Genomic DNA, 26,894 nt, shown 5'->3' with positions numbered 1-26,894 from the left:
CAAAAATACTAGCTTTTTGACTAAATTGACTTTGACCAGTTTTTGACCAATTTGAGCTCCAAATCAACTTCAATATGCTTTTTAGGATGCCAAGTAAGCTAACCATGAAGTCCCACACGTTGCCCATGCTTGGAAGAGAAAGAAAAAGCCAACTCAGCAAAATACAGTAAAGCCATCACAAAATACAATAAAAAACAGGCCAAATTTGAAGCTGTCCATACAATCCCTTTTTGAATGCCTTTGAAGCTACCTTGACTTGATTCCATATCCTCTTAGACATATGTATTGAGTCTATAAAGAGTTGGAACCATTTCATGCTGCCCATTGTCCATATTTGCACCAAAATTGCTACCTAGGTCCGTATCGGCTTCCACCACTTGGATGCTTAGAATAGGCTTTGTATCTTCAAGTATGGACAAGCTCTGTTGAGAATTGATTACCCCATGTATCTTACTCTCGGATTTGTTTAAATTTTTTCCACTCAACTTGGGTTTTAGAGGACTTACCTTGGACATCAAGCTCACCTTTCCCCTTTTGAATGGATGGTGGAACCCTTGGTACCATACTAGCCTTCTCTTTGAGCCTTTCGGCTTCCCTTCTTTGTTGCATTTGTAGTTGATCTCTAAAAACCTCCTTCGGGGTCAATGGCTCCAGCTTGACCTTCTTACCTTTAAATCTAAAAACAATACAACTCTCTTGACCATAATGAGTAGCATCTTTATCAAATTGCTATGGTCTACCTAATAGAATATGTCCGGCATGCATAGGCACAACATCACACAAAATAACATCCACATATTTATTTATACTAAATTTTACTTTGGCTTGTTTATTCACTTTCATTTCACCACTATCATTAAGCCATTGTAATCTATAAAGTTCTGGATGTTTAATAGTTGTTAAGCCTAATTTATCAACTACAATGTTACTAATTACATTTGTACAACTTCCACTATCAATAATCATACTACAAATCTTACCTTGAATTTCACATCGGGTGTGGAAGATGTTCTCTCTTTGAATTTCATCCTCATCTTTGTATGCAGCAAGTACTCTCCTAGAAACCAAGTTTAATTCAGCATTGGATGCTTTCAAAGTTTCGGGTTCATCCTCCAAGTCCTCCTCCCTAGGCTTATATAAAGCGTTGGGTCACTAACAGACAAAAACTGGGGACTGGCTTGGACACTGATTTAAAACTTCTTAGAACCATAACTTTTTATTCGTAACTCAGAATTTGGCGTGCCGCTAGTCTATGAACTCGTATCGATGAGATCTATACCATGGTACCTTAGTCAAACCAAAAATATTGGATATTGAAAAAGTCAACTTGAACCCATATATTGTTCACTTGGTCAAGCTTGGTCAAACTTGTTTAATCATGTATATTTTTTTTTGGTACGGGGTATTACAACCTACCCCCCTTAAAGAAATTTCGTCCATGAAATTCATACTTTAGTTTTGGAACAGGTAAGAATACTCCGCATTTGATACTCTCGCTCCCAAGTCGCCTCCTCGACAATTTGGTTTCTCTAAAGAACCTTCACCAAAGCTATAATCTTGTTGCGAAGCCTTTTCTCTTCCCTTCCTAAAATCTGCACTGACTGCTCCTCATAAGATAAGTCATCCTTAAATTCAATCTCCGGTGTCTCCAACACATGTGATGGGTCTGAGATATACTTGCGGAGCATGGAGATGTGAAAAAAAAAACACATCATGGACTCGAGAAAGCTCCTCCGACAAGTCAATCCTGTAAGCCATTGGACCTATCCTCTTACTATCTCATACGGTCCAATGTAGCGAGGACTTAACTTCCCTCGTTTTCCAAAACGTACTACACCTTTCCAAGGAGAGAGCCTTAAGAATATTCGATCGCTAACCTCAAACTTGAGATCCTTCCTACGCACATCTGCATAGCTCTTTTGCCTGTCTTGTGCTGCTTTCAACTTGGCCCGTATAATATTGACCTTATCCACTATCGCCTGTACAATCTCAGAGTCTAGAAGTTTCCTTTCACTAGTCTCATTCCAACATAATGGAGTCCGACATTGTCTCTCATACAACGCCTCATAAGGTGACATCTTCAATGTTCGAGTGATAGCTATTGTTGTAGGTAAACTTTGCTAAAGGTAGAGATACTCATTCCAATTGACCTTGAACTGTAGCACATATGACCTCAACATGTCCTTTAAGGTCTGAATAGTCCTCTCAGATTATCCATCGGTCTGAGGGTGAAAAGCAGTACTCAAATTCAACTTGACACCAAGTTCATTCATTAATCTTCGCCAAAATCTTAAAGTGAACCATGGATCTCTATCAAATATAATCAATATTGACACTTCATGCAAGCTCACTATATGATTCATAAAGAGTTCCGCTAACTTTTGAGGAGAAAACTTCTCACGAAAGGGTAGGAAATGTGCAGACTTAGTGAGTCGATCCACGATCACCCAAATACCGTCATGCCTCTGATCTGTGGGGGGAAAGCTTGAATACAGAATCCATCGTAATGCGCTCCCATTTCCATTCTAGGATGGGTAAGGGTTGTAGAAGTCCAAAAGGCTCTTATCTCTCTACTTTCACTTATTGGCAAATGAAACACTTGGATACATAATCAGCAACTTCTCTTTTCATCCCTACCCACCAATAATGCTTTTTCAAGGTATGGTACATTTTGATGCTACCAGGGTGCATGGCATACGCAGAACTATGCGCTTCATCCAGTACTTGCCTTTTCAGCTCTTCATTTGTGGGAACACAAAGCCTAGAACCAATCACCAATGCTCTATTGTCTCTGATAGTGAAATCTGACTTCCCCCTTATTTAGCTTTCCTTCTTATACTCATTAAGTAAGGGACTTCAAATTAGACCTCAAAAACACAATCCATAAGTATTGGTCGTAGTCAAAAGCTAGTAAAAAGTCTTCATGAAATATGCATGCACAAATTAACACCCAACTGTGCAACTCAAACATCAAAGAAATAGTGCAATCATAATCTTTGAGCAATCTATCCGTCTCCTTTGCATTAAGTTCAACTCCTTCTGAGGAAACAAATACTTAGTGCTCCTATGATCAGTAAGGGTCCGACAAGCAACTCTATACAAGTAGTGCCTCCAAGCTTTCAATATAAAAATCATTGTAGCAAGCTCTAACTCATGAGTCGGATAATTCAGCTCGTGCTTCTTCAACTGTCTAGAAGCATAAGTAACAACTCATAACTTTCTAAAAGAAAATCCATCCATCAATTAAAAAAGAAGGCTTAGAACTTAAATCTAATTTCCTCAAACCAAATACTAGTGTCACAAAGTTAAAATGTAAATTATTCTCTTTGCCTCCGATTACACTCTTAGTACTTGCAATTATAAGATCCATGTTCCTCATTGACTATCCAATTTCTTTAACCTTGACAAACACCTTTCTTTTAACCAAATTCATCAAAGTCATAAAACAAAGTTCCTTATATTTATTCCAATGGAGAGCTTTAGATTGCTTATAAAGCCTAAATAAATCCTCAAGATTGTCAACACCAAGAAATATGAAGCCAAAAGATCAAGTCCGAGTCCTCTCATCATCTCAAATGTCATTCTTGAAGATACCTCAAATTCGTCCAATTTCAAACAAACTCCAAGAATACATACCTCAAGCAATAAGGAAACTTAAATCTTAATTCTATTATCACAACCAAATACTATAAACTAGTTACTAGATTCTCAAATCATAAGAAAACATTCATTACTTGCTTATATTCTAGTTATGCCCCAAAAATCATATTCCTTAGGAGATTATGTTACCATCAAGAATATCAACCACCTTAGATCCATAAAACATCATCGATATAAAACCCTCAGTCTTCAAGAAAACAAAATATCAAAACCAAGATCTAAAATCATCATCCAAAAGCAGATGCTACAAAACCAACTTATGAAATTCACCACTTAATTCCCAGCAAATTGTCCAACACAAGATCACCAAAATGCATAAATAAACTTTACCTATACTAGATTCTAATATTAAGAACCTTAATTTCCATGCAACGAAGATAACTACTCTTAAATACCTAACGAGGTTAGAAGAATCCTCCTATGGATGTGGAACCTTTCAGGTAATACCCCTAACGAACTTGAGTCATCTCGACTAGTGTAACATATTCACGTAAAAATAAAGAGTGTGTGGTCCTTGAGCCAATAAAATATGTCCGTCACTACCAAGCATAGATAATGTATCTGTCACAACATCAGAGTGATCCTCCTAATTGATCATAGCATATACCTTACCTCTGGTAAGTTGTCATCCCTTCTGACAGAGTGCCTTTGGCTGTGGATGAAGACTGTTGTCCAGTGTTGGTAGAATCTCTTGAAGTCTGGCCTATTTATGTATCATATACTTTGTACCCATCAATCAGTTGAAATTATGCACTCGGTCGTAAAGCTCTAGCATGACCATATTCTCGATAAGGTTAATCATTTTTAAAGTGTTCCGACTGCTTGTAATGAAAGCATGATCCATCCTATTGGCACTACCCATCATCAAACCTACCACATAAGCTACCTCGAACTGCAGATCTCTAAAAAAAAAAAAAAAAAAAAAACTGCTATCGTTGTTCACTATCCATTGTCTTGAACCCTGAGTGGTGTCTTAACTTTAACTTCTTAATCTTAATAAAGGTTGGAGAACAAAGCTCAATGTGAAATGTAGTCTTAAACTATGTTCAAGGGTGATGTCTCCTAATCCTTTCATACGTCCACCACTTCCTCAAGTTTCCTTCTAGCATAAAGCTAACTAATGGGACCTTGTTCTCATCCGGACATTGCATAGGATCTATGGAGCCATCGCAACCAACTGCTCCAAGTCTACAAGCCTACTTAACAGAATACCTAATAAACCCACTCCTCTCAAGTGATCAAGCCAGACGCTCGACAAGATGTTCCTCATAAGTGGGTGCATCCGTACTTTCGGCTGAAGCTTGCTGAGACCTACATCTACCTCTGTGCGCCATAAGGAAAAAAAAAGGGAACTATTTCCACGAATAAAAGAAATTAAATCAATGTTAAGAAATAGGTTAGGAAACTATGCAAAACACAAGATGAGTTGCACAGCAATGCGCAACCCCGAGGAATTTAGAACCTAAAGCTCTGACACCAAGCTGACAGTACCCACCCCGGGAACCCTCTCAAGACCTCCCGGGCGATCCCGCCTAGTGAAGTCCCACTGGACAATCCGTAGAAAATATCCAATGGAACCTCGCATTAAAACGTAGATAATCAAACACCAGCATTAACATTAATACCTCAATATATATATATATATATATAAATAAGTCCGCAACCAGCCTACTATACTACAAGCCGTAACTACACACATGAGTACCATGGTCTCTACTGAGTCCCATAATTAAAATTAGAGCATTCTAAGAGTGTCAACAAAGTTTATGAGTACAATAGGTGAAGAAATGATAAATACGGCTGCTGTAGTGGAAGGAAACAAGCGATAAGCTATACGCGAGGTAGACTGCTACTAGCTGACTGGGCCAAGGGGAACGAATTTAAAACAATAAAACGTGAGATAAAGAAATCTCAGTGAGTGGCATAGTATAATAGAAAAATAATGATTTATTTCTGAAAAATCTTTCTCTCAAGACCTCTCATTCCACTCGTTGAAAAGTTTCCCGTTTAAAAATCATTTCACAAAGCCCAAACTTGTACCCCAATTAATATCATAAAAATCGATGCTCAAAAGTATGAATAAACGATCATTGTAATATTATGAAATGTCTCAAATCCAGATATAAATATTTGAGCATAAACTATAATAAATAAAGTTCCATCAAATAAATTTGAAAATGTAGAAATCACCGCAATATTTGTAAATCAACAATATATACAAACATATACAATATACCATACGATGTGCCAATCTGTAAACCGTGGGATACACCCACCTCACGACCTTCAATATATGAATGGTGTCGTGGAAATAATAAATAACCGTCGGGACATACCCAACCTCATGGTCCGTGGCAATAATAAACCATTGGATGATACCAACCTTACGGCACCGTGGTGATAATAATAAACCGTCGGATAAACCCGACCTCACAGTCCGTGGTAATAATAGATAACCGTTGGATGAAACTAACCTCACGACACCATGGTAAACCCAGCGCGCGGTAATATAATATAATATAATACTGATCCAAGGTATTGGCATTATATGGTTACATCAATTTAAAAATAACCAATACAATATATATGAAACAATCTTGTAAGATTATATATATACTTTTCTAAACGATACTGTATCATAAATCATAATGTAACATTTAAACTTCCACCTCTTAATTAAATACTTCAAAATCTCAAAATATCATTTCATACGAAAACCAGAAATACCACAGTGAAATATATTCACCATAAACCAATTTTAAGCACATAAAAATATAAAATATTTGGTCATGCTTAAAATCATATGATTTTCAATCTGGTTTCTCAAACCAAATAGTTTCCAGAATGATTTAAAATCTCAATTTAATTACCAAGATATTTAAATATCACAAGTCTGTTTATGGACCCATTAAAATTGAAAATCACTTAAAATATTATCAAAAGTCATATAAAATGATAACACATATATGTGAAAGCAAATATTTATATATGCATAAAACAACATTTCAAACAAATGATATATATGTAAAATATTTAAACCACATATATACTATACTATATACCCAAATCATTTAAAAATGATATAACCACTCATAGTACTGTAGATGCTCATGCGTTCTCCTATACAGGATTGCCTCCAAGCTCAACTTGAATGCCTGTAATATAATAAAATATTCCTCAGGCTCCAAACAACTAAACCAGAGACACTTGTATAACCCAAATGTCTCAAAATGATTTATAGTACTACAAAATTGCATAAATTGGATACCGGACAGTCCAATTATACCGCGTGTCATTAGGACCCGGTACCCAAAATTGGGGATTTTTACCCGAAGCCTAATATTTCGAAATCGAACCACCTAATGGGTCCTAATAATATCCAATTTTACTAATTCAACTCCAATTTTAACTAATTTGACTAATTTTGTCCAAATACAGTCCCCAACTTATCCGAAAATTAACTAATTGATCCAAAAATGGAAAAATTATCAAAGGAACTCCAAAATTCACAAACTTTATATTGGCAAAAAGCCCAAGAGACAAGGAACCCATCAGTATGCTCACCTTGGTCCAAAGTTTCCTCCGGTGGCCGGAAAACACTATTAAAGCATCGGCCGAACTTCTCGTTATCGGATCTTTCAAACGGTGAGGAATCTAGACAAAATAACCACGGAAATGAGTTCAAAGGGGTCGAAAATAGTGGAAAAGATGTATGGGTTGGCCTGAAACGGCCAAAAAATGAGAAAATCCGACGACCCACCTCACCGGCCGCTGTGGACTTCGCCAGCCCGATCTAGGCGCATCCGGCCGCTTTTTGTCATGAAATTTCATGGCTAAGCTCGCCTTCAGGTGACCTTCCTAGGTGGCTGGCGCATGTAAGTGGTGGTTGGCCGAAAATGGGCAAAACAGCGGTGCCGCCAGTCTATGAACTCGTATCGACGAGATCTACATCATTGTACCTTAGTCAAACCAAAAATATTGGCTATTGAAAAAGTCAACTTGAACCCATATATTGTTCACTTGGTCAAACTTAGTCAATTTGGTCAAACTTGTTTAATCATGTATATTTTTTTTTTGGTACGGGGTATTACATTCTCTCCTATGCCTCCCACAGCCTAGCCTCTCTTGGACAGCAACTGTTTCATCCATTCCTTCTTCAAAATCATCTCCAACATTTTCCTCCCCAAACTCCTCTCTTGGCCGCCCACGGCCTCCTCGACCTCGGCCTCGGCCTCCATGAGCATCTATCCTTATATTCGGCACTCCTTGGGATGTTTCTAACCTATTCATCCTCTGATTTAAATGGTCAAATTGAGTATTCATCCACTATAGTTGCTCCAAGACAGCCCTCATGTCTGTTTGTTCACCACTTCCCGAAGCTCGGGAACCACCATGGAATCCTACAGACTCTTCTTCATTGATTCTCAAAGGTGGATCTCCTCTTCTCACCCTTAAATCTGCCATGTTAGTATAAATAATGCAAAATAAAATAAATTCTCACCAAATATCACTCCCTCACGTGTTTCACTCAATTAAGAACTCGACACTCGTGTTTGCACACTTGTTTCGGCTTTTAACCCTCTTTAGTGCTCACACTCTCTTACCTTTTTTCTCTCAATGAATTATCTCAAAGTTCTAATTAAAACACCCAAAAAACAGCAATTAGATCACAAGTATGTTTTAATTAAACTTATCAACAAAACAGTAGCAAAAAATAGGCAATACTGGAGGAATTCAACAAAACCTAGTTTTCGACTTTTCTAAGTAAAATAAAGCAAATTAATGAGAAAACTTTGGAATTTTGAAGAACTGGACCAGATGGTAATAGATTATGATTTCAAGAATAAAATTCTAGAAAAAAAAAATTCAAATACGAACAAGAATCAAAGAGAACAAAAATATAGAAAAGTGTTGGTTGTTGTTCTTGTAATTCAAGTTTTGTATCAAATCCTTTAACTAATTTTAATCCAAATAATTTAAGCACCCAAAATTCAAATATCCAACAACAAAAATAATTCTCCAGCAACTCCAAATATGTAACAAATAGTGAACAATGCAGCAGTTCAAGGAAATTTCCAGCAAACACCAAATTCCAACAACCGATTTTTTTTTTTAGTTTTTTTTTTTTATTCAGCTTTCCTTCTTCTTTTTTTTCTTTTTTTTTTTTCACTCTCAGAACATAAACAACTGTAGTAGCGAAGATAAACACTAAAATTTGCAATTCCATACCAAAATCCGCCAAATCCTTGGCCTCCAACAAAATACAAAAGTGCAGTTCTTTTTTTTTTTAATATTCCGCAAACCCCACTCTTCAAATTTTATTTTATTTTTGAATATATGAATGCAAATATTTAAGACTAAAATAGCAAAGAAAAATCAACAAAAACCAAAATTAACAAGAACAATGATGAAAAACAACCAACAAACTAGGAAACAAAAATACGATAAGACTAGGAAACCTAATTCAACTAGGAATGAAATTTTTTATTTTTATTTTTAATGATGCAGAACGTGTATGGGATGGATGCAACCTTAACCTAATGCTAAAATTGCAGAATAACACAAAAACAACTAAAGCAAATAAAGATAGATCAAACCTGAACAAAATTTGGCTCTTATACCAAATGATACGAACCTAGGACCACCTGTTCCTAAACTCGTATTATATTAGCCCGGATCTAATTATGTTCAAGTTCTAATGGTCACCTTGACCCCTAACCAACCTGTGATTAGAAACCTTGGTATATAATGAAGATGCCACAATAGGTGATGGAAGGCCTATTGATAAGTCAAACTAAAACACTTATTCACTAATGGTGTTTTAGGTGTTCAAAAGAACAAAGAGAATTCAATCTCACAAATAATTTTCTGTATAAAATTCAAGCTTGATTTCTCATTGAAAATAAGCCTTTAAATAGGCTAAAATTACAAAGAAAAAACCTTAAAAAATTAATTCAAAATCAGACTCAAAGTGTGGAGAGAAGGAAAGTAGAGAAAAGGAAAGTGGCTAATTTTTCCTAGTTTCTTATCTTAAACTAATTTGGATTAATTAATTCCTTTATTTTGAATTAGGAATTAATTAATTTACAATTGAAATGCTAAAATAATAACTTTCCTAAATTTATTTCTCCAGCAAATAAATAAATAAAAAATCAAAAAAGTAATGCTAATTTCCTAAAACAAAAAGTAGAATCAAATTGGGAAACTAAAATACTAGCTTTTTGACTAAGTTGATTTTGACCAATTTGAGCTCCAAATTAACTTCAATATGCTTTTTAGGATGCCAAATAAGCTGACCATGAAGTCCCACACGTTGCCCATGCTTGGAAGAGAAAGAAAAAGCCAACTCAGCAAAATATAGTACAGCCAGCACAAAATACAATAAAAAATAGGCCAAATTTAAAGCTGTTCGTACAACCCCTTTTTGAATGCCTTTGAAGCTGCCTTGAATTGATTCTTTATCCTCTTAGACATATGTATTGAACCCATAAAGATTTGGAACTATTTCATGCTGCCCGTTGTCCATATTTGCACCAAAACTGCTATCCGGGTTCGTATCAGCTTCCACCACTTGGATGCTTAGAATAGGCTTTGTATATTCAAGTATGGACAAGCTCTATTGAGAATTGATTACCCCCTATATAAATGCTCCTAGTTTGTCCTTAAATCTCTTAATTTGAGCTATTGTGATTAACTTGGTCTTCATCCGTGTCGGGTCAGCACCCCAGCGGGTTATCGGTTGAGCGGGCTCGGATGGAATCACATCATCGGTTGTGCGGGCATGGATGGATTCACATCACGGGTTTATCTATTTTCACACGAAAGCTTAATGGGTTGTGTTTTCGTTAACCTAATTCCTTACGAACACGACATAATATGACATGAAAAGGATTTAACACGACACATTGGTAGGCCTACTCTAAGCCAAGCCTATTCCGAGTGGCTTCCAAAAAAATGGAACTTCATCGAGGGCATGCACTTTATATATAATTATATTTAGCATTTAACCTTATCAGATGCCACTACAAGAAAAACAATGATAGAAGACACAATTTAGTTGTTGTGTAAAATAAAAACCGACATTAAACAATGCATCGCCTGATCCAGCATCTTTAAATTTACCAAAAGAAAAAAAAAAAAAAAAGCTGACTTTTTTGAAAGCGTTGCCTAAATTAAATGATGAAGCTGTCAAAAGCATTACAAAAAATATTATAAAGTACAAAAACAATGTATGCACGACCTTCAAAGAGTGGCACCTGAAGCTATATTTAGCAATGCTTTTTAAGCAAAAACGTCGTTTAGTTATAAATTCGCAATGATTTTTTGAATAGAAGCATCGTTTAAAGAGGAATAAGCAATGCTTTTAATTAGAAAAGATTCTCTTGAAGTTACATTGGCAACACTTTGTTAAAAAGCATCGCCTGATATATTATTTAGTGACGTTTAATTTAATTAAGTGTCACATGATCTTGAAGGCAGAAGCATCATGTGAAATTATTAGCAACATTGTTTTATCAAAGTGTCACTTAATGTTATTGTTTAGCGAAGTTTTCAAAAGAAAAGTGTCTCATAATATTGTATTATTAAACGACATTTTTATTTTAAAAGCATCTTTTATGGTTTTATTTATTATTTTTTAAATAAATATTGTTTTTAATTTTACCAAATCATAATTGTTTAATAGTTTCATGCATTATAAATAACAGACAACAAAATTCAAATATAAGTTTAATAAATATTTGCATAACAAAAAATATTCTAATGAACTAAAAATTAATTTAAATAATAATTATACTATTTGATTAACTAATATATATAGTTATGTATGATTTTTAAACAAAAACAAACTACTTTATTAATTGAGATGAAAGGTTTGAAATCATAATTGATGCCCATTCAGCTCTAGACTAGTTGACATCATTTCATGACCAACTAATACCCTCATATTGCACATGAAAAAATTATATTAAAAAATTATTAAAACATAAAATAATTAATAAAGTATTAATTAGTAGAAAATAATTACTAAAATGTTATAATTATTATTGTTTGTAAGTTTTCATATGGTACATTTCTCATAATGATACCCCTTATTATCATCATAATATAATAACTACATTCTATGCTTCTAGAATGTTTAAGAGTCTAAATTTGTAAACATAATTTAAATATATTATTAGATAACAAGGATGTAAAATAACCAAAAAAAAAGAATGAAATAATGCACACTTTAAAGATAATAATTACCTTAGTGTTGTTTTTCCAGCGAAGCTTTTTTCTATTATGTTTCCTTTATTCCAATCAATGAATGCACTATATAAATATTAATATTTAAATTAAATTTAAATATTATGAAAAGTTATTATACATTTAATTTAATAAAATATTATTTAATTAACTTACTCATCGAGCAAAGATCTAAAATCCATTTAATTTACTAAAATATTATTTAATTAACTTACTCATCGAGCAAAGATCTAAAATCCTTAGGAATATGATTCTTCAATGAATCATAAAACTATACTACTGCTTTGTATAGATCAATAACACCTAACATTCAACAATTGCTAAAAACCCATAAGTTAAATGGTTAATATGTCATATAATTAAATTAATTATGCAACAAAACTTATAATAACTTAACAAAACATACTTTGCACAATATGAAAAGAACTATAGATGACATTGTCTGACATGTTGCCATTTACTCAATATTTTTATAATTCTCTCATGAGAATTTGCCTCTTGATCAATTGGTGCAATACTAGTAGGATGAACAAAACAATAATTTCCTTCTTCTTGTGTGTGCCCTCATGATCAAATTACAAGTGATATAATTTTATATAATTACAATTATAATTAATTGCTTTAAAAAATTAAAAGTAAACGAAATTAAGTTTAAGTTACCTTATGTAGAATAAGATGCATTCGAAAGATAATTCATGTATGTAGCAAAATTCAGTTATGTCCTTCTTTGATATGCACAAATCTTGTTCATACCCCATATTTCTTTCTATCAAATGAAATGTTCATAAATAATTCATATGGACATTATCAATTCAATGTAACAACTTGTGGATTGGTGAGGAAACTATTGATAAGACAACATTATCATCACAAGGTGCTTCCGACATGTGAGACTTAGGTGTAACATTCAAATTAGTTGTAATCGATTCTTTACCTATAGTATGGTTTTTCTTCAAACTTCCCGACAAATATCAATAAACAAAGTGTTAATATAATAATAAAAAAAAATCATTACATACATATACATATAGTTGAATCACAAGGTGCCTCGTCCGATGATAAAATAATAAGATGTCTAGATCATTCAATAAATACCCTTTCTACATCACTGATACGTCTAATATCAAATAATGGTACATGTAATAGGGAAAATCTATCAATCACCTCACCACCAATGACTTCCAAATTTTCATGACCTAACATAACACCATGATACACATCCTATGGGATAAAAGGAATCATAGTATTATGTGCTCCTATATTTTCAACACTTTCTTGTGTAAGATTGCATTTAATACCTGAATTTTAAATAAAGTTAGAAAAACTAATTAATATGATAAACTTCAATAAATAACATTTATTTATTAATTGTAATATATATATATATATATTTTTTTTTTTCATGGCAACAATAAAAATTAAAAGCAATAAAATATATTTATATAGTTCTCATGGCAGTAATGATAACAAAATTAAACATAAAAAATGAACGAAAATAATAAAAATTAAACATATTTATTAATTGTAAATATATATTAATTTTTTGTTATAATACCTCTGAAGATATCATAGGTGATGGATCAATAGGTGGACATCAAGTCTAGTAGCAGGTGGGGTCCATAGATAACATGGTCATCATGTGTATGGTTTTTATGTGTTACCCGAGTATGAGTATGAGAATGTGAAGCACGATGTACTCGAGTATGAATGGTGCTTCTTCATGTGAAGATTATTGTCTAGGTGTATGGTGTTGATGCTATATATTAATACCACGTGTAGATACTGCTCACTAATCTTTTCAATATTGCCTCTTTTTAAAAAAAATGATCTCCAAAAGACCACTAATAATACGTTATAACTTTCTAATCCTCTCACTCTGCACAATTTATTCTTTTTTTTATTTATTTTTTTTTATGAACTTTGCCTAAGTGTATGGAAAAAATTAGTCACTGTATAATCTTTACCTCTACCCCTATGCCGATCTCCACACTCATCGGTCTCCAAATCTTTTACAAGTATTTTATCTAGAGGCAAAGACTCAATTTCTTCTTTTTTTGTCTTCTTCTTTAGCACATTCTACAAAATATGTATATATATATATACCTATAAGTTGCTAGCTCATTCTTCAACAGGCACATGGTTAGAGCCCTGGTCTCCTTCCACTGCTTGGGAGCTTATGGTTTCATATTCTATTTCACTCCCCGATGGGAGTTCTTATATTAAATGATTAGAAAATTACAATATTTAACTAAAAACAAAACAAAAAGTATTCATAGATTGTGCATGGTAATAATGATAACAAAATTAATCATAATTAAGTGAATGAAAAAACATAAACTAAAAACTAAAAAAATAAATATCTATATTTTTATCATAACAATATATAAATTATAAAATTAATCATATATGGTAAAAACTAATAGTTAAACATTATAGTTAGACATTTTTATGTAAATAGATACTCACAATTTTTTCTACAAGATTTTCAATTTCCTTATTATATTTTCCATTTTTTCCCATCCGTACCCATGTCCATAGATGTATTCATTAGTGTCCCTTTCAATTTGCTGCAAAGTTGACAAATAAATATTAATAATACGATGTGAATAAAACAAAAAAAATACATATATACTTAAAATCAAGTATAAAATAAAATTTATCATAGTTCTTTCCAATCTTATATATCCCAATGCACCCATTTTATGGGGATATTTATTTAGTTTTCTTCTTTGTGATTGTTGCTTACTTAGTTCTTGTAAAATTATAAACACACGTACACATTAGATATATAAGTAACTTAGCATTTGAAAAAAATACATATAAATATACCTTAAACTCTTTAGTCATTTTGTTTTAGAAATCTATTCCACTTCTCTTGGGTTATGGATTGATACATCTCGGGTGGATGCTTAAATGCTTAGAGTATCACTAAATATGGACGAACAAATTTAATATACAAATAACTCTAAAAATTTTTCCACTTTACCCCACAATCTTTAAGAGTTTTCTTCTTAAGTGACTTATCTTTATTAGAATATTACTACACATTGAAAACAAATTTAATAACATTAACTAACAAATGAAATATTGCGCAAATTAGAAACTAAACAAAATGCATATGTTTTAAATTAAAAAAATTACAATAAAATTAAATATAAGTTAAATCAATGGAAATAAAAAAATAATTATTCATATATTTTTAAAGAAAAAATAATGGAAATAAAAAATTATCATAAAAATTAATGACAAAAATTACCAATAAAATCAATTATAAGTTAAGTTAAAAAAGGAATAAAATTAAGAACTAAATATGCAATAAATAAATAATGTATTACCTTCATTGAATCCCATAGGTTCTTTTTCAATTATTTTGTCACCACTTTCTAACTATGTATACTAACTAGTATCATACTTTAGACTAGTGAACCTTCCAAATTGTTCATTTGCATCGTTGCCCAGTTGAGAGCAACTCCGAATTCATTATATTCAAGTTTTAAATTTTTTCTTTCTCCAACATCATTCCTAAGACCTTGCATCATTGTAGGCCCTCTTGTTTAATATTCTTTAATCATAATGCTCGGTCTGGCCTCATCACTTGATAGGAATCGATCATCATCATCACCTGTGAGGGCATGTTGATAAAATGGATCCATAAATCTAAGTCAAAGGACCGAGAACAAAAAATTAAATCAAATAACAACATGACAACACTAACAATAATTTAATGGAACAAAAATATAATAAAAAATAATACATGTGCTTATATAACAATAATAACAACAATTCCATGAAATTAATTAACAAAAAAATTAATTAAGCATAAATTAGTTAACAATAATAACAATAAAATTAATAAGCATTAGTTAATGTACACATAAAAAAAATATAATAAAAACTAATACATGTATTTATTATGACAACAATAACAATAATTCCATGAAATTAATTAAAAGAAAATTGATTAAGCATAGATTAATTAACAATAATAACAATAAAATTAATTAAGCATAAGTTAATGTACACATAAAAAAAATATAATAAAAATTTATACATGTATTTTTCATGACAACAATAGCAATAATTCCACAAAATTAATTAGAAAGAAAAATTAGTTAAGCACAAATTAACAATTAAATTAATTAAGCAATAAGTTAATGTATACATAAAAAATTAAAATGTATTTAAAAAAATGTTCATATAATTTTCATACCAATAATTAAAATGCATCTAATTACTAATTTATGTAGAAGGTGGTAGGTTTTTTTATCCAAATCCCTCGCAATCATTATGAACATAACCATCTTCACATTCTTCCTTATTATCACTTTTAATCACACTTGGCAACTGAAAGACAAATGGGGTATGAACCATCATAATATCTCGAAGGACATATTCTTTAACCTATTCATCTTTCACAGAACAGCATTTGTGGTGGACCTAATACTATATACCATTTATAATTAAGTTAATCTTCAACATAAAACACTTGTTGCACTTGTGAAGCCCTAGTGAATGAGTCAGATTTATATCCAATTTATTTAAGTTAACACATGTAAAATCCATCTCATCAATTTTCACACCATTGTTATCTGCCTAATCACACTTGAGTATTGGAATGTGAAACATATTGTAAATGACATCCCATATTTTTCTTATTACCCCATAGTATGCCATCTTAGCTAGAATAGGGTTATTGTCCTTTGTACTAGTAAAATGCTAACTTTTAGCAACTACCTCACACCATTATTCTGGGTGATATGATTATTATCCTTATTTGAATTGTTGAATTGAGCACCTTTAATTTCATATCTTTCATGCTTCATTACTATCCGTTGCAGATCATGTGCAATATCTTAAAGTTTTTGAAATAGTATGATTTGGTTGACTTTGCTCATGTTCAATCTAATTATTGAAAAAATATATATAAATTAATTATTTACTAACCTAAAATTAAAACATTGATGTTACTGAATTATTTTTAGCATACCTTATCACGTAACAAATACATAAATGTGTGCTTGTGTTCATCTTGAAGCCATTTTGCTTTCTTCCTCGATTTTTTTTGTGTAACTTTAGGGCTTCTAAATGAATACTAAAACAAAGAAAAATTATCCAAATTAATAAATATTTACAAAATAACTACTAAATTGTACTTTAACAAACTATATGTACCTCATATATGGTTCCACTTTTGGTAAATTTGAAATACACATCTATAGACTTGCTCCTAAAATTGTTGATCAAGTGATTAGGTTTTTCCACCCTTAGTAGGGGCACCAACATCATCCTTGTCATTCAGTTTTTCATATCTACAAATAGAGTTTCCAATTGCATCTAACCCTTTTGATATTCATTACAAAACTAAATTACATCTTCACAAATATAACTCTCAACAACATAACCTTCTAGGTGATTTTTGTTCCAAGCATAAACTTTCATTGCTTTGATATATCTCTCAAATAAGTACATCCACCTGAAATGTATTGGTCCACACAATTTAACCTCTTGTACCAAATGCATAGTTAATTAACCATTACATTGAAAAACAATGGTGGGAAGAATTTCTCCAGCAATCTATCATTTTGGATTGTGTCCAACTCAGCATGAATGATGGTCTTCTTACTAATAGCATTGAAGAATAAACAAAGTCTTGCAATTGCATGTCTCACATTTGTAGGAATGATTGAGCGAATTGGAAGAGGCAATAGTTGTTACATCAATATATGACAATCATGAGATTTCAATGTTACCAATTTTAACTCCTTCATGGAAATTAGATTCCTAAAGTTCGAAAAGTAAACATCTAGAAACTTTAATTCTACCAAACACGTACAAAATAATTTCTTATCTTGCTTTGATATTGTATAGCAAGCATGCAGTAAGAAAGTTTGATTTCCTTATGGCTTAGGGGCCATTTCTTTTAAATCTAACCAAGCATTAACTCTCACCTTTGTCTTACCAGGAATATTGAGTAATGTATTATATATGCTCTCACAAAATTTTTCTCAATATGCATGACATCTAAGTTGTGTCACACATGTAGAACTTTTCAATACTCCAATTCGAGAAAAAATGAACGTCTTTTTCCAACACTCATTTGAATAATTATTTATTTATTTTTTTTGTTTGTTTGTGTTATCAAAACTCATTCCATTAAACTTAGTTAAGATTTCCTCTTCAGTCAATGGTATTGTGTTAGGTCTAAAATATTGATGATTTTATGCCATATTTATAACTTAATATTTGTTAGTTTATGTTAATTTGGTATGGAAAGATACTCAATTATTTATTTTTCTTAATCTAGGTGAAAGAGGAAGAATTTTAAGAAAACAACCATAAAAATGGATTCCTTGGGTCAAATTATGGTGGGAAGCAAGATTAAGCTCGAACGGATCAAGCATTGAAAAGATTCCTTAAAGATTCCATAAACATTCTGTCGAGAATTTCATGATGGAAGTGGATGTCATATAAATCCTCACTATCTGACGATTTCAAATATCAAATTAGTTTTAGATTTCGAGGTGTGAGTAAAAAGATATTATCATTTGAAGTTTGGAGTTTATAAAAAGAAATATTTCTAGTTAAATATCTACCATAGATTAAGAGAGGGAATCAAGCCAATCCAAGGGCCAAGATTAGGACAGGTAGAGATAATTGATTAATTTATCATTAATGAGTCACATGTCATGTCACATGCTTCATTAAGGGTAAATAAGACTAATTAACTATTTTTTTTAGAAAGAATTAGAGAAAAGGAAAGTATTGGAGAGCAAGTAATATCAAGTTTTCTTTTTACACATGAAATTCGCCCAATCGTCTTGATGGCCTAAAAAATGTATCTTCCAAGACTCCCACATTGATAATAAACAGAGAAAAAGGCTCCAAGGTCCTATATATATAGCTCCCACCACATTGAAGGGAGATATACAAGTTTAGAGAGTTATTTAAGAGCTTTTAGGAGGCTTAAATAGAAACAAACCAAATTTTGGGAGTTTATAAGGTTCTCTTAAGGGTTCTAGGGTTTTAAAGTTTTAGAGTTTTAGAAGATCAATTGGAGAGTTTGGAGGGGGCATAGCGACGTGGGCTTGCTTAGAGAAGAAGGCTACGACTTGGAGAGCTTTTGGAGGAGGATTTTACTTCTCTTTCTCTTTAATTGTGAACATTATTGTTTTTTTCTTTATAATTATGGATGTTGAAATTATTTTTGCCATGAACTAATTTCATAGCTAGGATTATGATGTAACCCTAACTATGAAGGTCGAATTATTTTAATATATGTTGAGTTTTATTTAGTTAGTAATATGTTTTGTTAATAAATCATTGGCATGCTTAATGCTTTCATAGGCTGGAAGGAATGAATGATTTTAATCATATTTGAGCTTGGAAAAGGTTAATATTACAGATCTCCAATGATTTACATGAATGCATAATTGATTGGAAAATAGTTATGTCTCATGCCATATTATTTTGCTTAATCTATGCTTAATAAATTTGCACGATTTAATTTATAGGCCGGAAGGAATAAATTAGGTTATGTGAATATTATCAATTGTGAGTGGAAACTACTTTTGATTAATATTGTGATTAAGTATGTTTAGCAAAATTACTAGTAAATTAAATTCACAAATTTAAGTAATTAAATTAGAATAGTTAGTGGTGAAATCAAATGCCCTAGTATTCATAATTATTAAACTCACTCTCTTACTTGAAATTGATCTAATTTTAATTTTTTGTTTTTGTTTAATTTAGTTTATTTAATTTTCAATTGCCATCTCAATTGCTAGTTCAAATATTACCAAAATCTAATTATCTTTGGTACTTAATTCTTAATCCCTTGGGTATGACAACCCTATTTTTCCACTTTATTACTTGAAAACGATTCGTGCACTTGCGAGTTGATTTTACACATTGTTAGCTCTAAAATATTGATGATTTGATGCCATATTTATAGCTTAATATTTGTTAGTTTGTGTTAATTTATTATGGAAAGATACTTAATTATGTATTTTTCTTGATCTAGGTTAAAGAGGAAGAATTTCAAGAAAACAAGCATAAAAATGGATTCCTTGGGTCAAATTATAGTGGGAAGAAAGATTTGAGCTCCAACGAACTAAGCATTAAAAAGATTCCGAAAAGATACCTTGAAGATTCTATAAAGATTCTATCGGGAATTTCATGGTGGAAGTGGATGTCCACCAAGATAGGTTGTATCTCTATCAAATTGCTATGGACGTCCTAAAAGCATATGACCAGCTTGCATTGGCACCACATCACAAACTACCTTATCTTCATAATCACCAATTGAAGATGCAATCTTCACTTGCTTGCTCACCTTCAACTTTCCACAATCATTAAGCCATTGTAGCTTATATGGTTCTGGATGCTTCATAGTGGGTAAACCTAGCTTTTCAACCATAGTAACACTAGCAACATTAGTATAACTCCCACCATCAATAATCATACTACATACCTTATCCTTGACTTTGCACCTAGTATGAAAAATGTTCTCCCGTTGCACTTCCTTCTTATATTTGTATACAGTTAGAGCTCTCCTAGCAACCAATGATAAGTCCCCATGCCACAGATACTTGTATTCATCTTCATCTTATCACCAACGTCCTCCAATGGTGGCATGCATTCATTATTTGACTCTTCCTCTTCAAATTCAACGTCTCCACTTTCCCGAATCACCATGATACTCTTGTTTGGACATTGACTTGCAATATGACCCCTACCCTAACATTTAAAACATATGATATCTAGATTTCTAGTTGAAAATGAATATAGTTTATTTACTTGCTTGGATGAGGATGGTTCGGCCTTGACTTCGAATTTAGGCCGTGTGGTGGCCCTTTCTTCAAACTTGGGCTAACTTGGTTTCCATGTGGATGGGCTTGCTTTCCATGTGTTTTGAGTAATACTAGGTCTTGTGGTACCCCTTCTCTTGAGTTGTTGCTCTACTTTGATGGCCATGTGCAACATCTCCTTAATCTCCACATAATGATGTAAATCCACTTGATTGGCTATTTCCTATTCAAACTCACCAAGAAACATGCCATAGTAGCCTCCCTATCCTCCTCAACATAAGTCCTCATCATAAGGATCTCCATGTCCTTATAATAGTCCTCGACACCCCTACTTCCTTGACACAAGCTTTGTAGCTTTTGAAAAATGCTCCTATAGTAATGGCTAGGTATAAAACACTTCCTTATCAAAGCTTTCATCTCCTCCCATGTATCTATGGTTCTTTGTCCCGCTCGCCTTCTAGAAAGTGTCTCTTTGTCCCACCATCCAATAGCATAGTTTGTGAATTCAACTGCGGCTAATTTAATGTTTTTAGCCTCCCAATGGTTCTGACAATCGAATACCATCTCAATCCTCTTCTCCCACTCAAGATAAGCTTTTGGATCACTTTTTCCTTGAAATGATGGTATTTTCATTTTAATTCCTCCATAATCATTGCCTTGGTCTAATCTCTCTCTCTCCCACGGAATTGGTTAGTACTCGAACCAATGTCTTCTTCTTCTTCCTTATAGTCATCTCCAACTTGTTGCAAATCTTCCCGTGATGGAGAATTTCTTCCTCTACCACGACCATGAGTGAACCTTTGTGGTGGTTGTTGCTGCGGTGTTTGGATTGATGATTCCATTCTATCGAACCTATCATGGATATGCCCGATCTCCATCCATTGTGCTCTTTGGAGTTCTCCCACCATGGCTTGAATGTATAACTTCGGATCAACTACACCTAGAGTTCCTTCCACACTTTCTTTGCTTTGATCTTGTGACATGATTTTTCTGCAGAACTTGTTAGTAAAAAGGACCTCACAACACTCCCTCACGTGTTTCACTCAAATTTAAGGTCTCAATTCACTTGTGTTTACACTATAGTTATTTTTGGTTTTTACCCTCTATAATTCTCATCTCTCTTGTCTTTTATCATTCTAGTAATTCTATTTGGTTCTTTGCAAACTAATTTCAAACTAAATCAAACTAGCAAGTAACAATCCAAATAGACCTACCAAACAGTTAAGAAAGAAAGGCTTATTTGCAGTATTATTTTTGGCTTGGTTTTGGTGCTCTTCAAATCAACGAAAAAAATTTCACTGCCTGTTTTCTCTTGAAATCTCACTAATTTAATGCCACAAACCACCAGAACAAGAAAAATTTTAAGAACGAATTTTTTTTTTTTTGGCGTTCAAGCAACGAGAACAATCTTTATCAAACTAAAGTAATCATAACTGTACCAAACTTCAATGTAAATAGACCAATCCGTCGACCTCTGAGGGTTTGAAAACAAATTCGGCTAATAAATTTTTTATTTTTATTTTTTATGCTCATTCGGTTTGGTATGATCGGATGAGTGAAGTAGAACAAATAACCGAAAAGATGCAAAGAAGAATGCAGTGATCAAATGGATGATACAACCAAAGAAATAAAAAAAAACGAAGAACAAAAAGAAATAATGACAACAAAGATAGATAGATCAAACCTATGATTAGAAACTAGCTCTGATACCAAATTGATACGAACCTAGGATGACCTGTTCCTAAACTTGTAACAAGATTGATTTAGGCCGTCTAATTACAATTATCAATGGAAGACCTCGACCTTCTACCTATATTTGAGATAAGAACCTTGGTATAGTGAAGACGCCACAATAGGGTGCGGAATAACATATGGATAAGTCAAATTTGAACTCCACAGGCAAAGCTTGAAAAGTTCGATATAGTTCTTAGAGAACCAAGAGAATCACTCTCACTTTGAATCAATATTGTAATCTGATTTATATTCATGAATTATGTGCCTTTAAATAGGCAAAATAAATTACATAGCTTTCCTAAATTTGCTAAAAGTAAAGGTGGCCTAAAATTAGGTTTAGGAAACCTAAGGTTTAGGAAACTTAATTTGAGTACAAGTTTCCTAATCTGAGTGGCCTTTAATTCTTTGACTAATTCAACTCTAATAAAATTAGGAAAGTAAATTAAAATCCTAATAAAACTAAATTAGGAAAGTAAATAGGCAACATGCTAAAATCTAATCAAGACATAAATAGAAATTAATGTTTTCCTAATCATAAAATTCGGCCAAGCTTAATTGAATGCCATATCACCCTCCACGCAGCAAAATGCCATGTCACCACATGGTACCACATCACCATCCATGTCATCATAACGTGCCACATCACCATATTGTTGGATTCCATCTGTTAGGCTCTCTTTCATGTTGGCATCCACAGTTCCAATCATATAGACCAACTTTGGTTAATCTTCAGTAATGAACTTGCTTCCTTGGGATGTGAACACCCCCTGGATTAAGCCATTAAGTGCTTCTTTAAACATTTTTGCTCTTGCCTTGGTTATTGGTTTCGTGGAGATTTGAAGTGGCACTGGACTCCCTCTTGGGGTGCTCCTGGTCATGTCCTCATCACTCATGAAGATCCTAACATGCATATTTCTAGTTTTCTTTGATTGTGTATCAATGTTTAAACAAAATGGTGCTTCTGATGATGCTTTCTGACTAAGAGTTTTTCCTTGGTCTCTTAGAGACAAGGCAAAAGTGTGGTTAAATTCTTTACCTACAAGTACTATCACTACATGGGATGCTATGGAGGCAAAATTCCTAGACAAATTTTTTCTTCCATCAAAGACCGCGAAATTCAAAAGTGATATAAATAATTTTTGTCAATGGGACCAAGAGACTTTGTATGATGCATGGGAGCTCTTCAAGGAACTATTAAGAAGATGCCTACACCATGGATTTCCAACATGGATACAGGTGCAGATTTTCTATAATTGTTTAGATTATGGTAATAAACAATTGGTAGATGCAGCTGCAGGAGGTTCTTTAATGAAGAAGAGGCAATCTGAAGCATTTGAATTAATTGAATAGATGGCCCATAACTACCAATATCTAAGTGAGAGGAAACTAACTGGAAGAAGTTAAGTATGTTAGAGAATCATGGCAAGTGTTAGCCATGAAACATGCAAAACCAAGACCAAGGCAAGGTAAAAGCTGAAATGCCTTGGCCGAAATCATTAACTGAGTTTGCTTCATATTTGGTTTGTATTTTAATTCTAACAAATTGTGTAATCTAGGCTAGATAAGTTGGTGCACAAAGACACCAAAATATGTTGTTTAAAGTATACTAGCCAAATTAGGGTTTAAGGAAAACCAAGCACCTAGATGACATGGAAAGCACCTTGGTGACAAGGATGGTGACATGGAAGCTACTTGGTGACATGGAGCTTCACCATTCAGCCTTTCTCTCAACCAATGCATGGAAGGACATGTGTCATCATGCATGAGGACTACTTCACCATGAAGCAACTAATGAGGCAGCAACACTTGTCAACCAACCATGATGCATGTGGCAAAGTTACTTTACACATGTGGTTTTGCTTCACCATGAAGGACTTGTTTGTATTGGTCCTTAAAACCGGTCATGGTGTGCTTTCACACCTATTTTGTATGCTATAAATATGTATTACAGTTCAATGAATGAATATATTGAATTTTGGAGAAATATACCTTAGTTTCCATTTGAAACCAAGAGAACACTAAAACCGGCCTTGTTACAAATTTTCAGCAGCTTATTACATCAAAGCCGAGATACACCTTCACTCCAAATCAATTTCAATCCTTCATACCTTGTTTTCTTTTGATTAACCTTGCCCTCATTCTTTCAAATTGGTATCAGAGCTTGTATTTCATCAATCCCTCAACAAAAACCGATTCAAAACTCAAAAAACACCAACCGGTTTAAATGGCTTCCTCACATTTTTCAGCACCTTCACCTCCCATGTTTGATGGCCACAACTATCCTGTTTGGGCAATCAAAATGAGATCTTATCTTCAAGCTTATGACCTTTGGGAGCTTGTTGAAGTTGATTATGAGGTAGAACAATTGAGAGCAGGTGCTACTGTAAATCAAATCAAACTTCATAGTGAAGAAAATGCAAGACCTTACAAAACTCTTACAGCAATACAAGCTGCTGTGACCGATGACATCTTCATTAGAATTATGACTTGTACAACTCCTAGACAGGCATGGGAAAAGCTTCAAGAGGAGTTCCAAGGAAGTACAAGATCAAGACAGATGCAGCTGCTCAACCTTAGAAGAGAATTCGAAAATATGAAGATGTTGGAGCATGAAACCGTGAAGGAGTTTTCCAACAAACTTATGAAGATTGTCAACCAAATCCAGTTGCATGGTGAGTTTTTACCAGATCAAAGGATTGTTGAAAAGATCCTTTTATGCCTTCCAGAGAAGTATGAAGTAAAGATCTTAACTTTGGAGGAGACAAGAGACCTTACACAACTCACAGTTGCTGAATTGATCAATGCCTTGCAAGCCACGGAACAAAGGAGGAGTCTTCGGCTACAAGGTGAATCAAGCTCAGGTGAAGCAGCCCTTGTAGCAAATAACAAAGGTAAAAATCAATCCAGCAACCAAGGCCTTTCCAAAGGCAAAATAGAGGCAAGGAAACAACAAACCAAAGAGAGAAAAAGATGAGATATGGTCCTTGCATAATTTGCAAAAAGCAAGGACACATGGCAAAGATATGCTGGTGGAGACCAACTGCTCAATGCAAAATTTGCAAGCAATTCGGTCACATGGAAAGAGTTTGCAGGCAAAGGAACCAAAGGCAAGAAGCTAGACATGCTCATGAACCCGAAGAGGCAAGTGGTGAGCATGCACATACCTTCACAGCAACTTGCAACCTTGCAAGCTCAATTGAAGACTCATGGAACTTGGATAGCGGGTGCACAAATCACATGTGCAACAACCGGGACTTGTTTGTCAAGTTCAATCCAAGAATTGCAACAAAAATCAGGGTAGCAAATGGACAAATCATGGAGGCACAAGGAAAAGGAGATTTGGTCATTAAAACACCAAAAGGTACAATTCAAATTACTAATGTTTTATTTGTACCAAATCTGTCCTAAAATTTACTTAGTGTGCCTCAACTTATGAAAAAAGGATATACTTTGAAGTTCTTAGATAAATGTTGTGAAATATCTAAGGATGAAAAAATTGTATTACTTGTCCATATGAAAGATAATAGCCTTGTAATTAATTTTAATCAACAAAATCAAATGGTTATGAATACCAAAATCCATGAAGAATCAAAGCTATGGCATAGAAGGTTCGGCCACTACAACTATGCCACCATGAAGTAGATGCATACTCAACAAATTGTTGAGAACTTACCACAAATCCTGGGAGATGATGCTGTTTTCCAAACATGTCAACTTGACAAAATCAAAAGACAACCATTTCCTTTGACACAATCGGCAAGGCAAAGGAAAAATTACAATTGGTGCATTCGGATTTGTGTGGACCTATGAATGAAGTAACACATGTTGGGAGGAAGTATTTTATCATATTTATCAATGATTATTCAAGGAAATGCTGGATCTACTTCCTCAAACTTTTGTCAGAAGCTGCAGCCACATTTGAAGAGTTCAAGACACTTGTTGAAAATCAAGCACAAACAGCCATCAATGTAATTAGAACCAACAATGGTGGAGAGCACATATCCAAAACTTTCCAAGATATTTGCAAGACAAATGGCATCATATATCAATTTACCACTCCATACACACCATAACAAAATGGAGTGAGTGAAAGGAAGAATAGAATAATCATGGAGTTGTCAAGATGCTTGCTGCTTGAGAAGTGCTTGCCAAAGAAATTTTGGGCCGAAGCAGCTAATACAAGTGTAAAGCTCCTAAACCGACTTCCAAGTAAGGCAATTGCATCCAATTGCTCATTTAAAAGTCTTTGGAAGTATTTGTTACATGCATGTCCATGACTCCAAAAGAACCAAACTTTGATGTATCTTTGATGCAGGTTGTTGTCTCTCGAGATATTATAATAGATGAGAACTCATATTGGAGTTGGAAGGAGCATAAAGTGGAAGCAAACACTTATATTCAATCAAGAACTCCTTCCACCGATCAAAGTGATTTTGATGTTGAAAA

The 26,894-nt window shown here is 33.3% G+C and overlaps 1 protein-coding gene and 1 non-coding gene across 2 annotated transcripts; both read right to left on the bottom strand.

Annotated features, from left to right (window-relative positions):
* Positions 1-1,529: 1,529 nt before the first annotated feature.
* On the bottom strand, positions 1,530-2,078 carry LOC132800751 (uncharacterized). The gene is made up of 2 exons (XM_060815011.1): positions 1,776-2,078; positions 1,530-1,676 (listed from the first exon to the last, which is right to left on the bottom strand). Exons 1-2 carry the CDS (start codon positions 2,076-2,078, stop codon positions 1,530-1,532), a joined length of 450 nt encoding a protein of 149 aa, XP_060670994.1.
* A 21,483-nt stretch (positions 2,079-23,561) lies between these two features.
* LOC112491887 (small nucleolar RNA R71) lies at positions 23,562-23,668 on the bottom strand. The gene has a single exon (XR_003056224.1). It is a non-coding gene; the product is annotated as a small nucleolar RNA R71 (small nucleolar RNA).
* Between the last annotated feature and the right edge of the window lie 3,226 nt (positions 23,669-26,894).

The sequence above is a fragment of the Ziziphus jujuba genome, chromosome 2 (assembly GCF_031755915.1).
Source record: "Ziziphus jujuba cultivar Dongzao chromosome 2, ASM3175591v1".
Lineage (NCBI taxonomy): Eukaryota > Viridiplantae > Streptophyta > Magnoliopsida > Rosales > Rhamnaceae > Ziziphus > Ziziphus jujuba.
This window is presented reverse-complemented; position numbering and strand designations above follow the sequence as displayed.

What these genes read in the sequence shown, in the direction of transcription:
- LOC132800751 (XM_060815011.1), bottom strand. Translation starts at nt 2,078, where the DNA reads ATGTCACCTTATGAGGCGTTGTATGAGAGACAATGTCGGACTCCATTA. An exon ending in ACATTGGACCGTATGAGATA is followed by an intron (nt 1,677 to 1,775) that starts GTAAGAGGATAG and finishes ATGCTCCGCAAG; the next exon opens with TATATCTCAGACCCATCACA.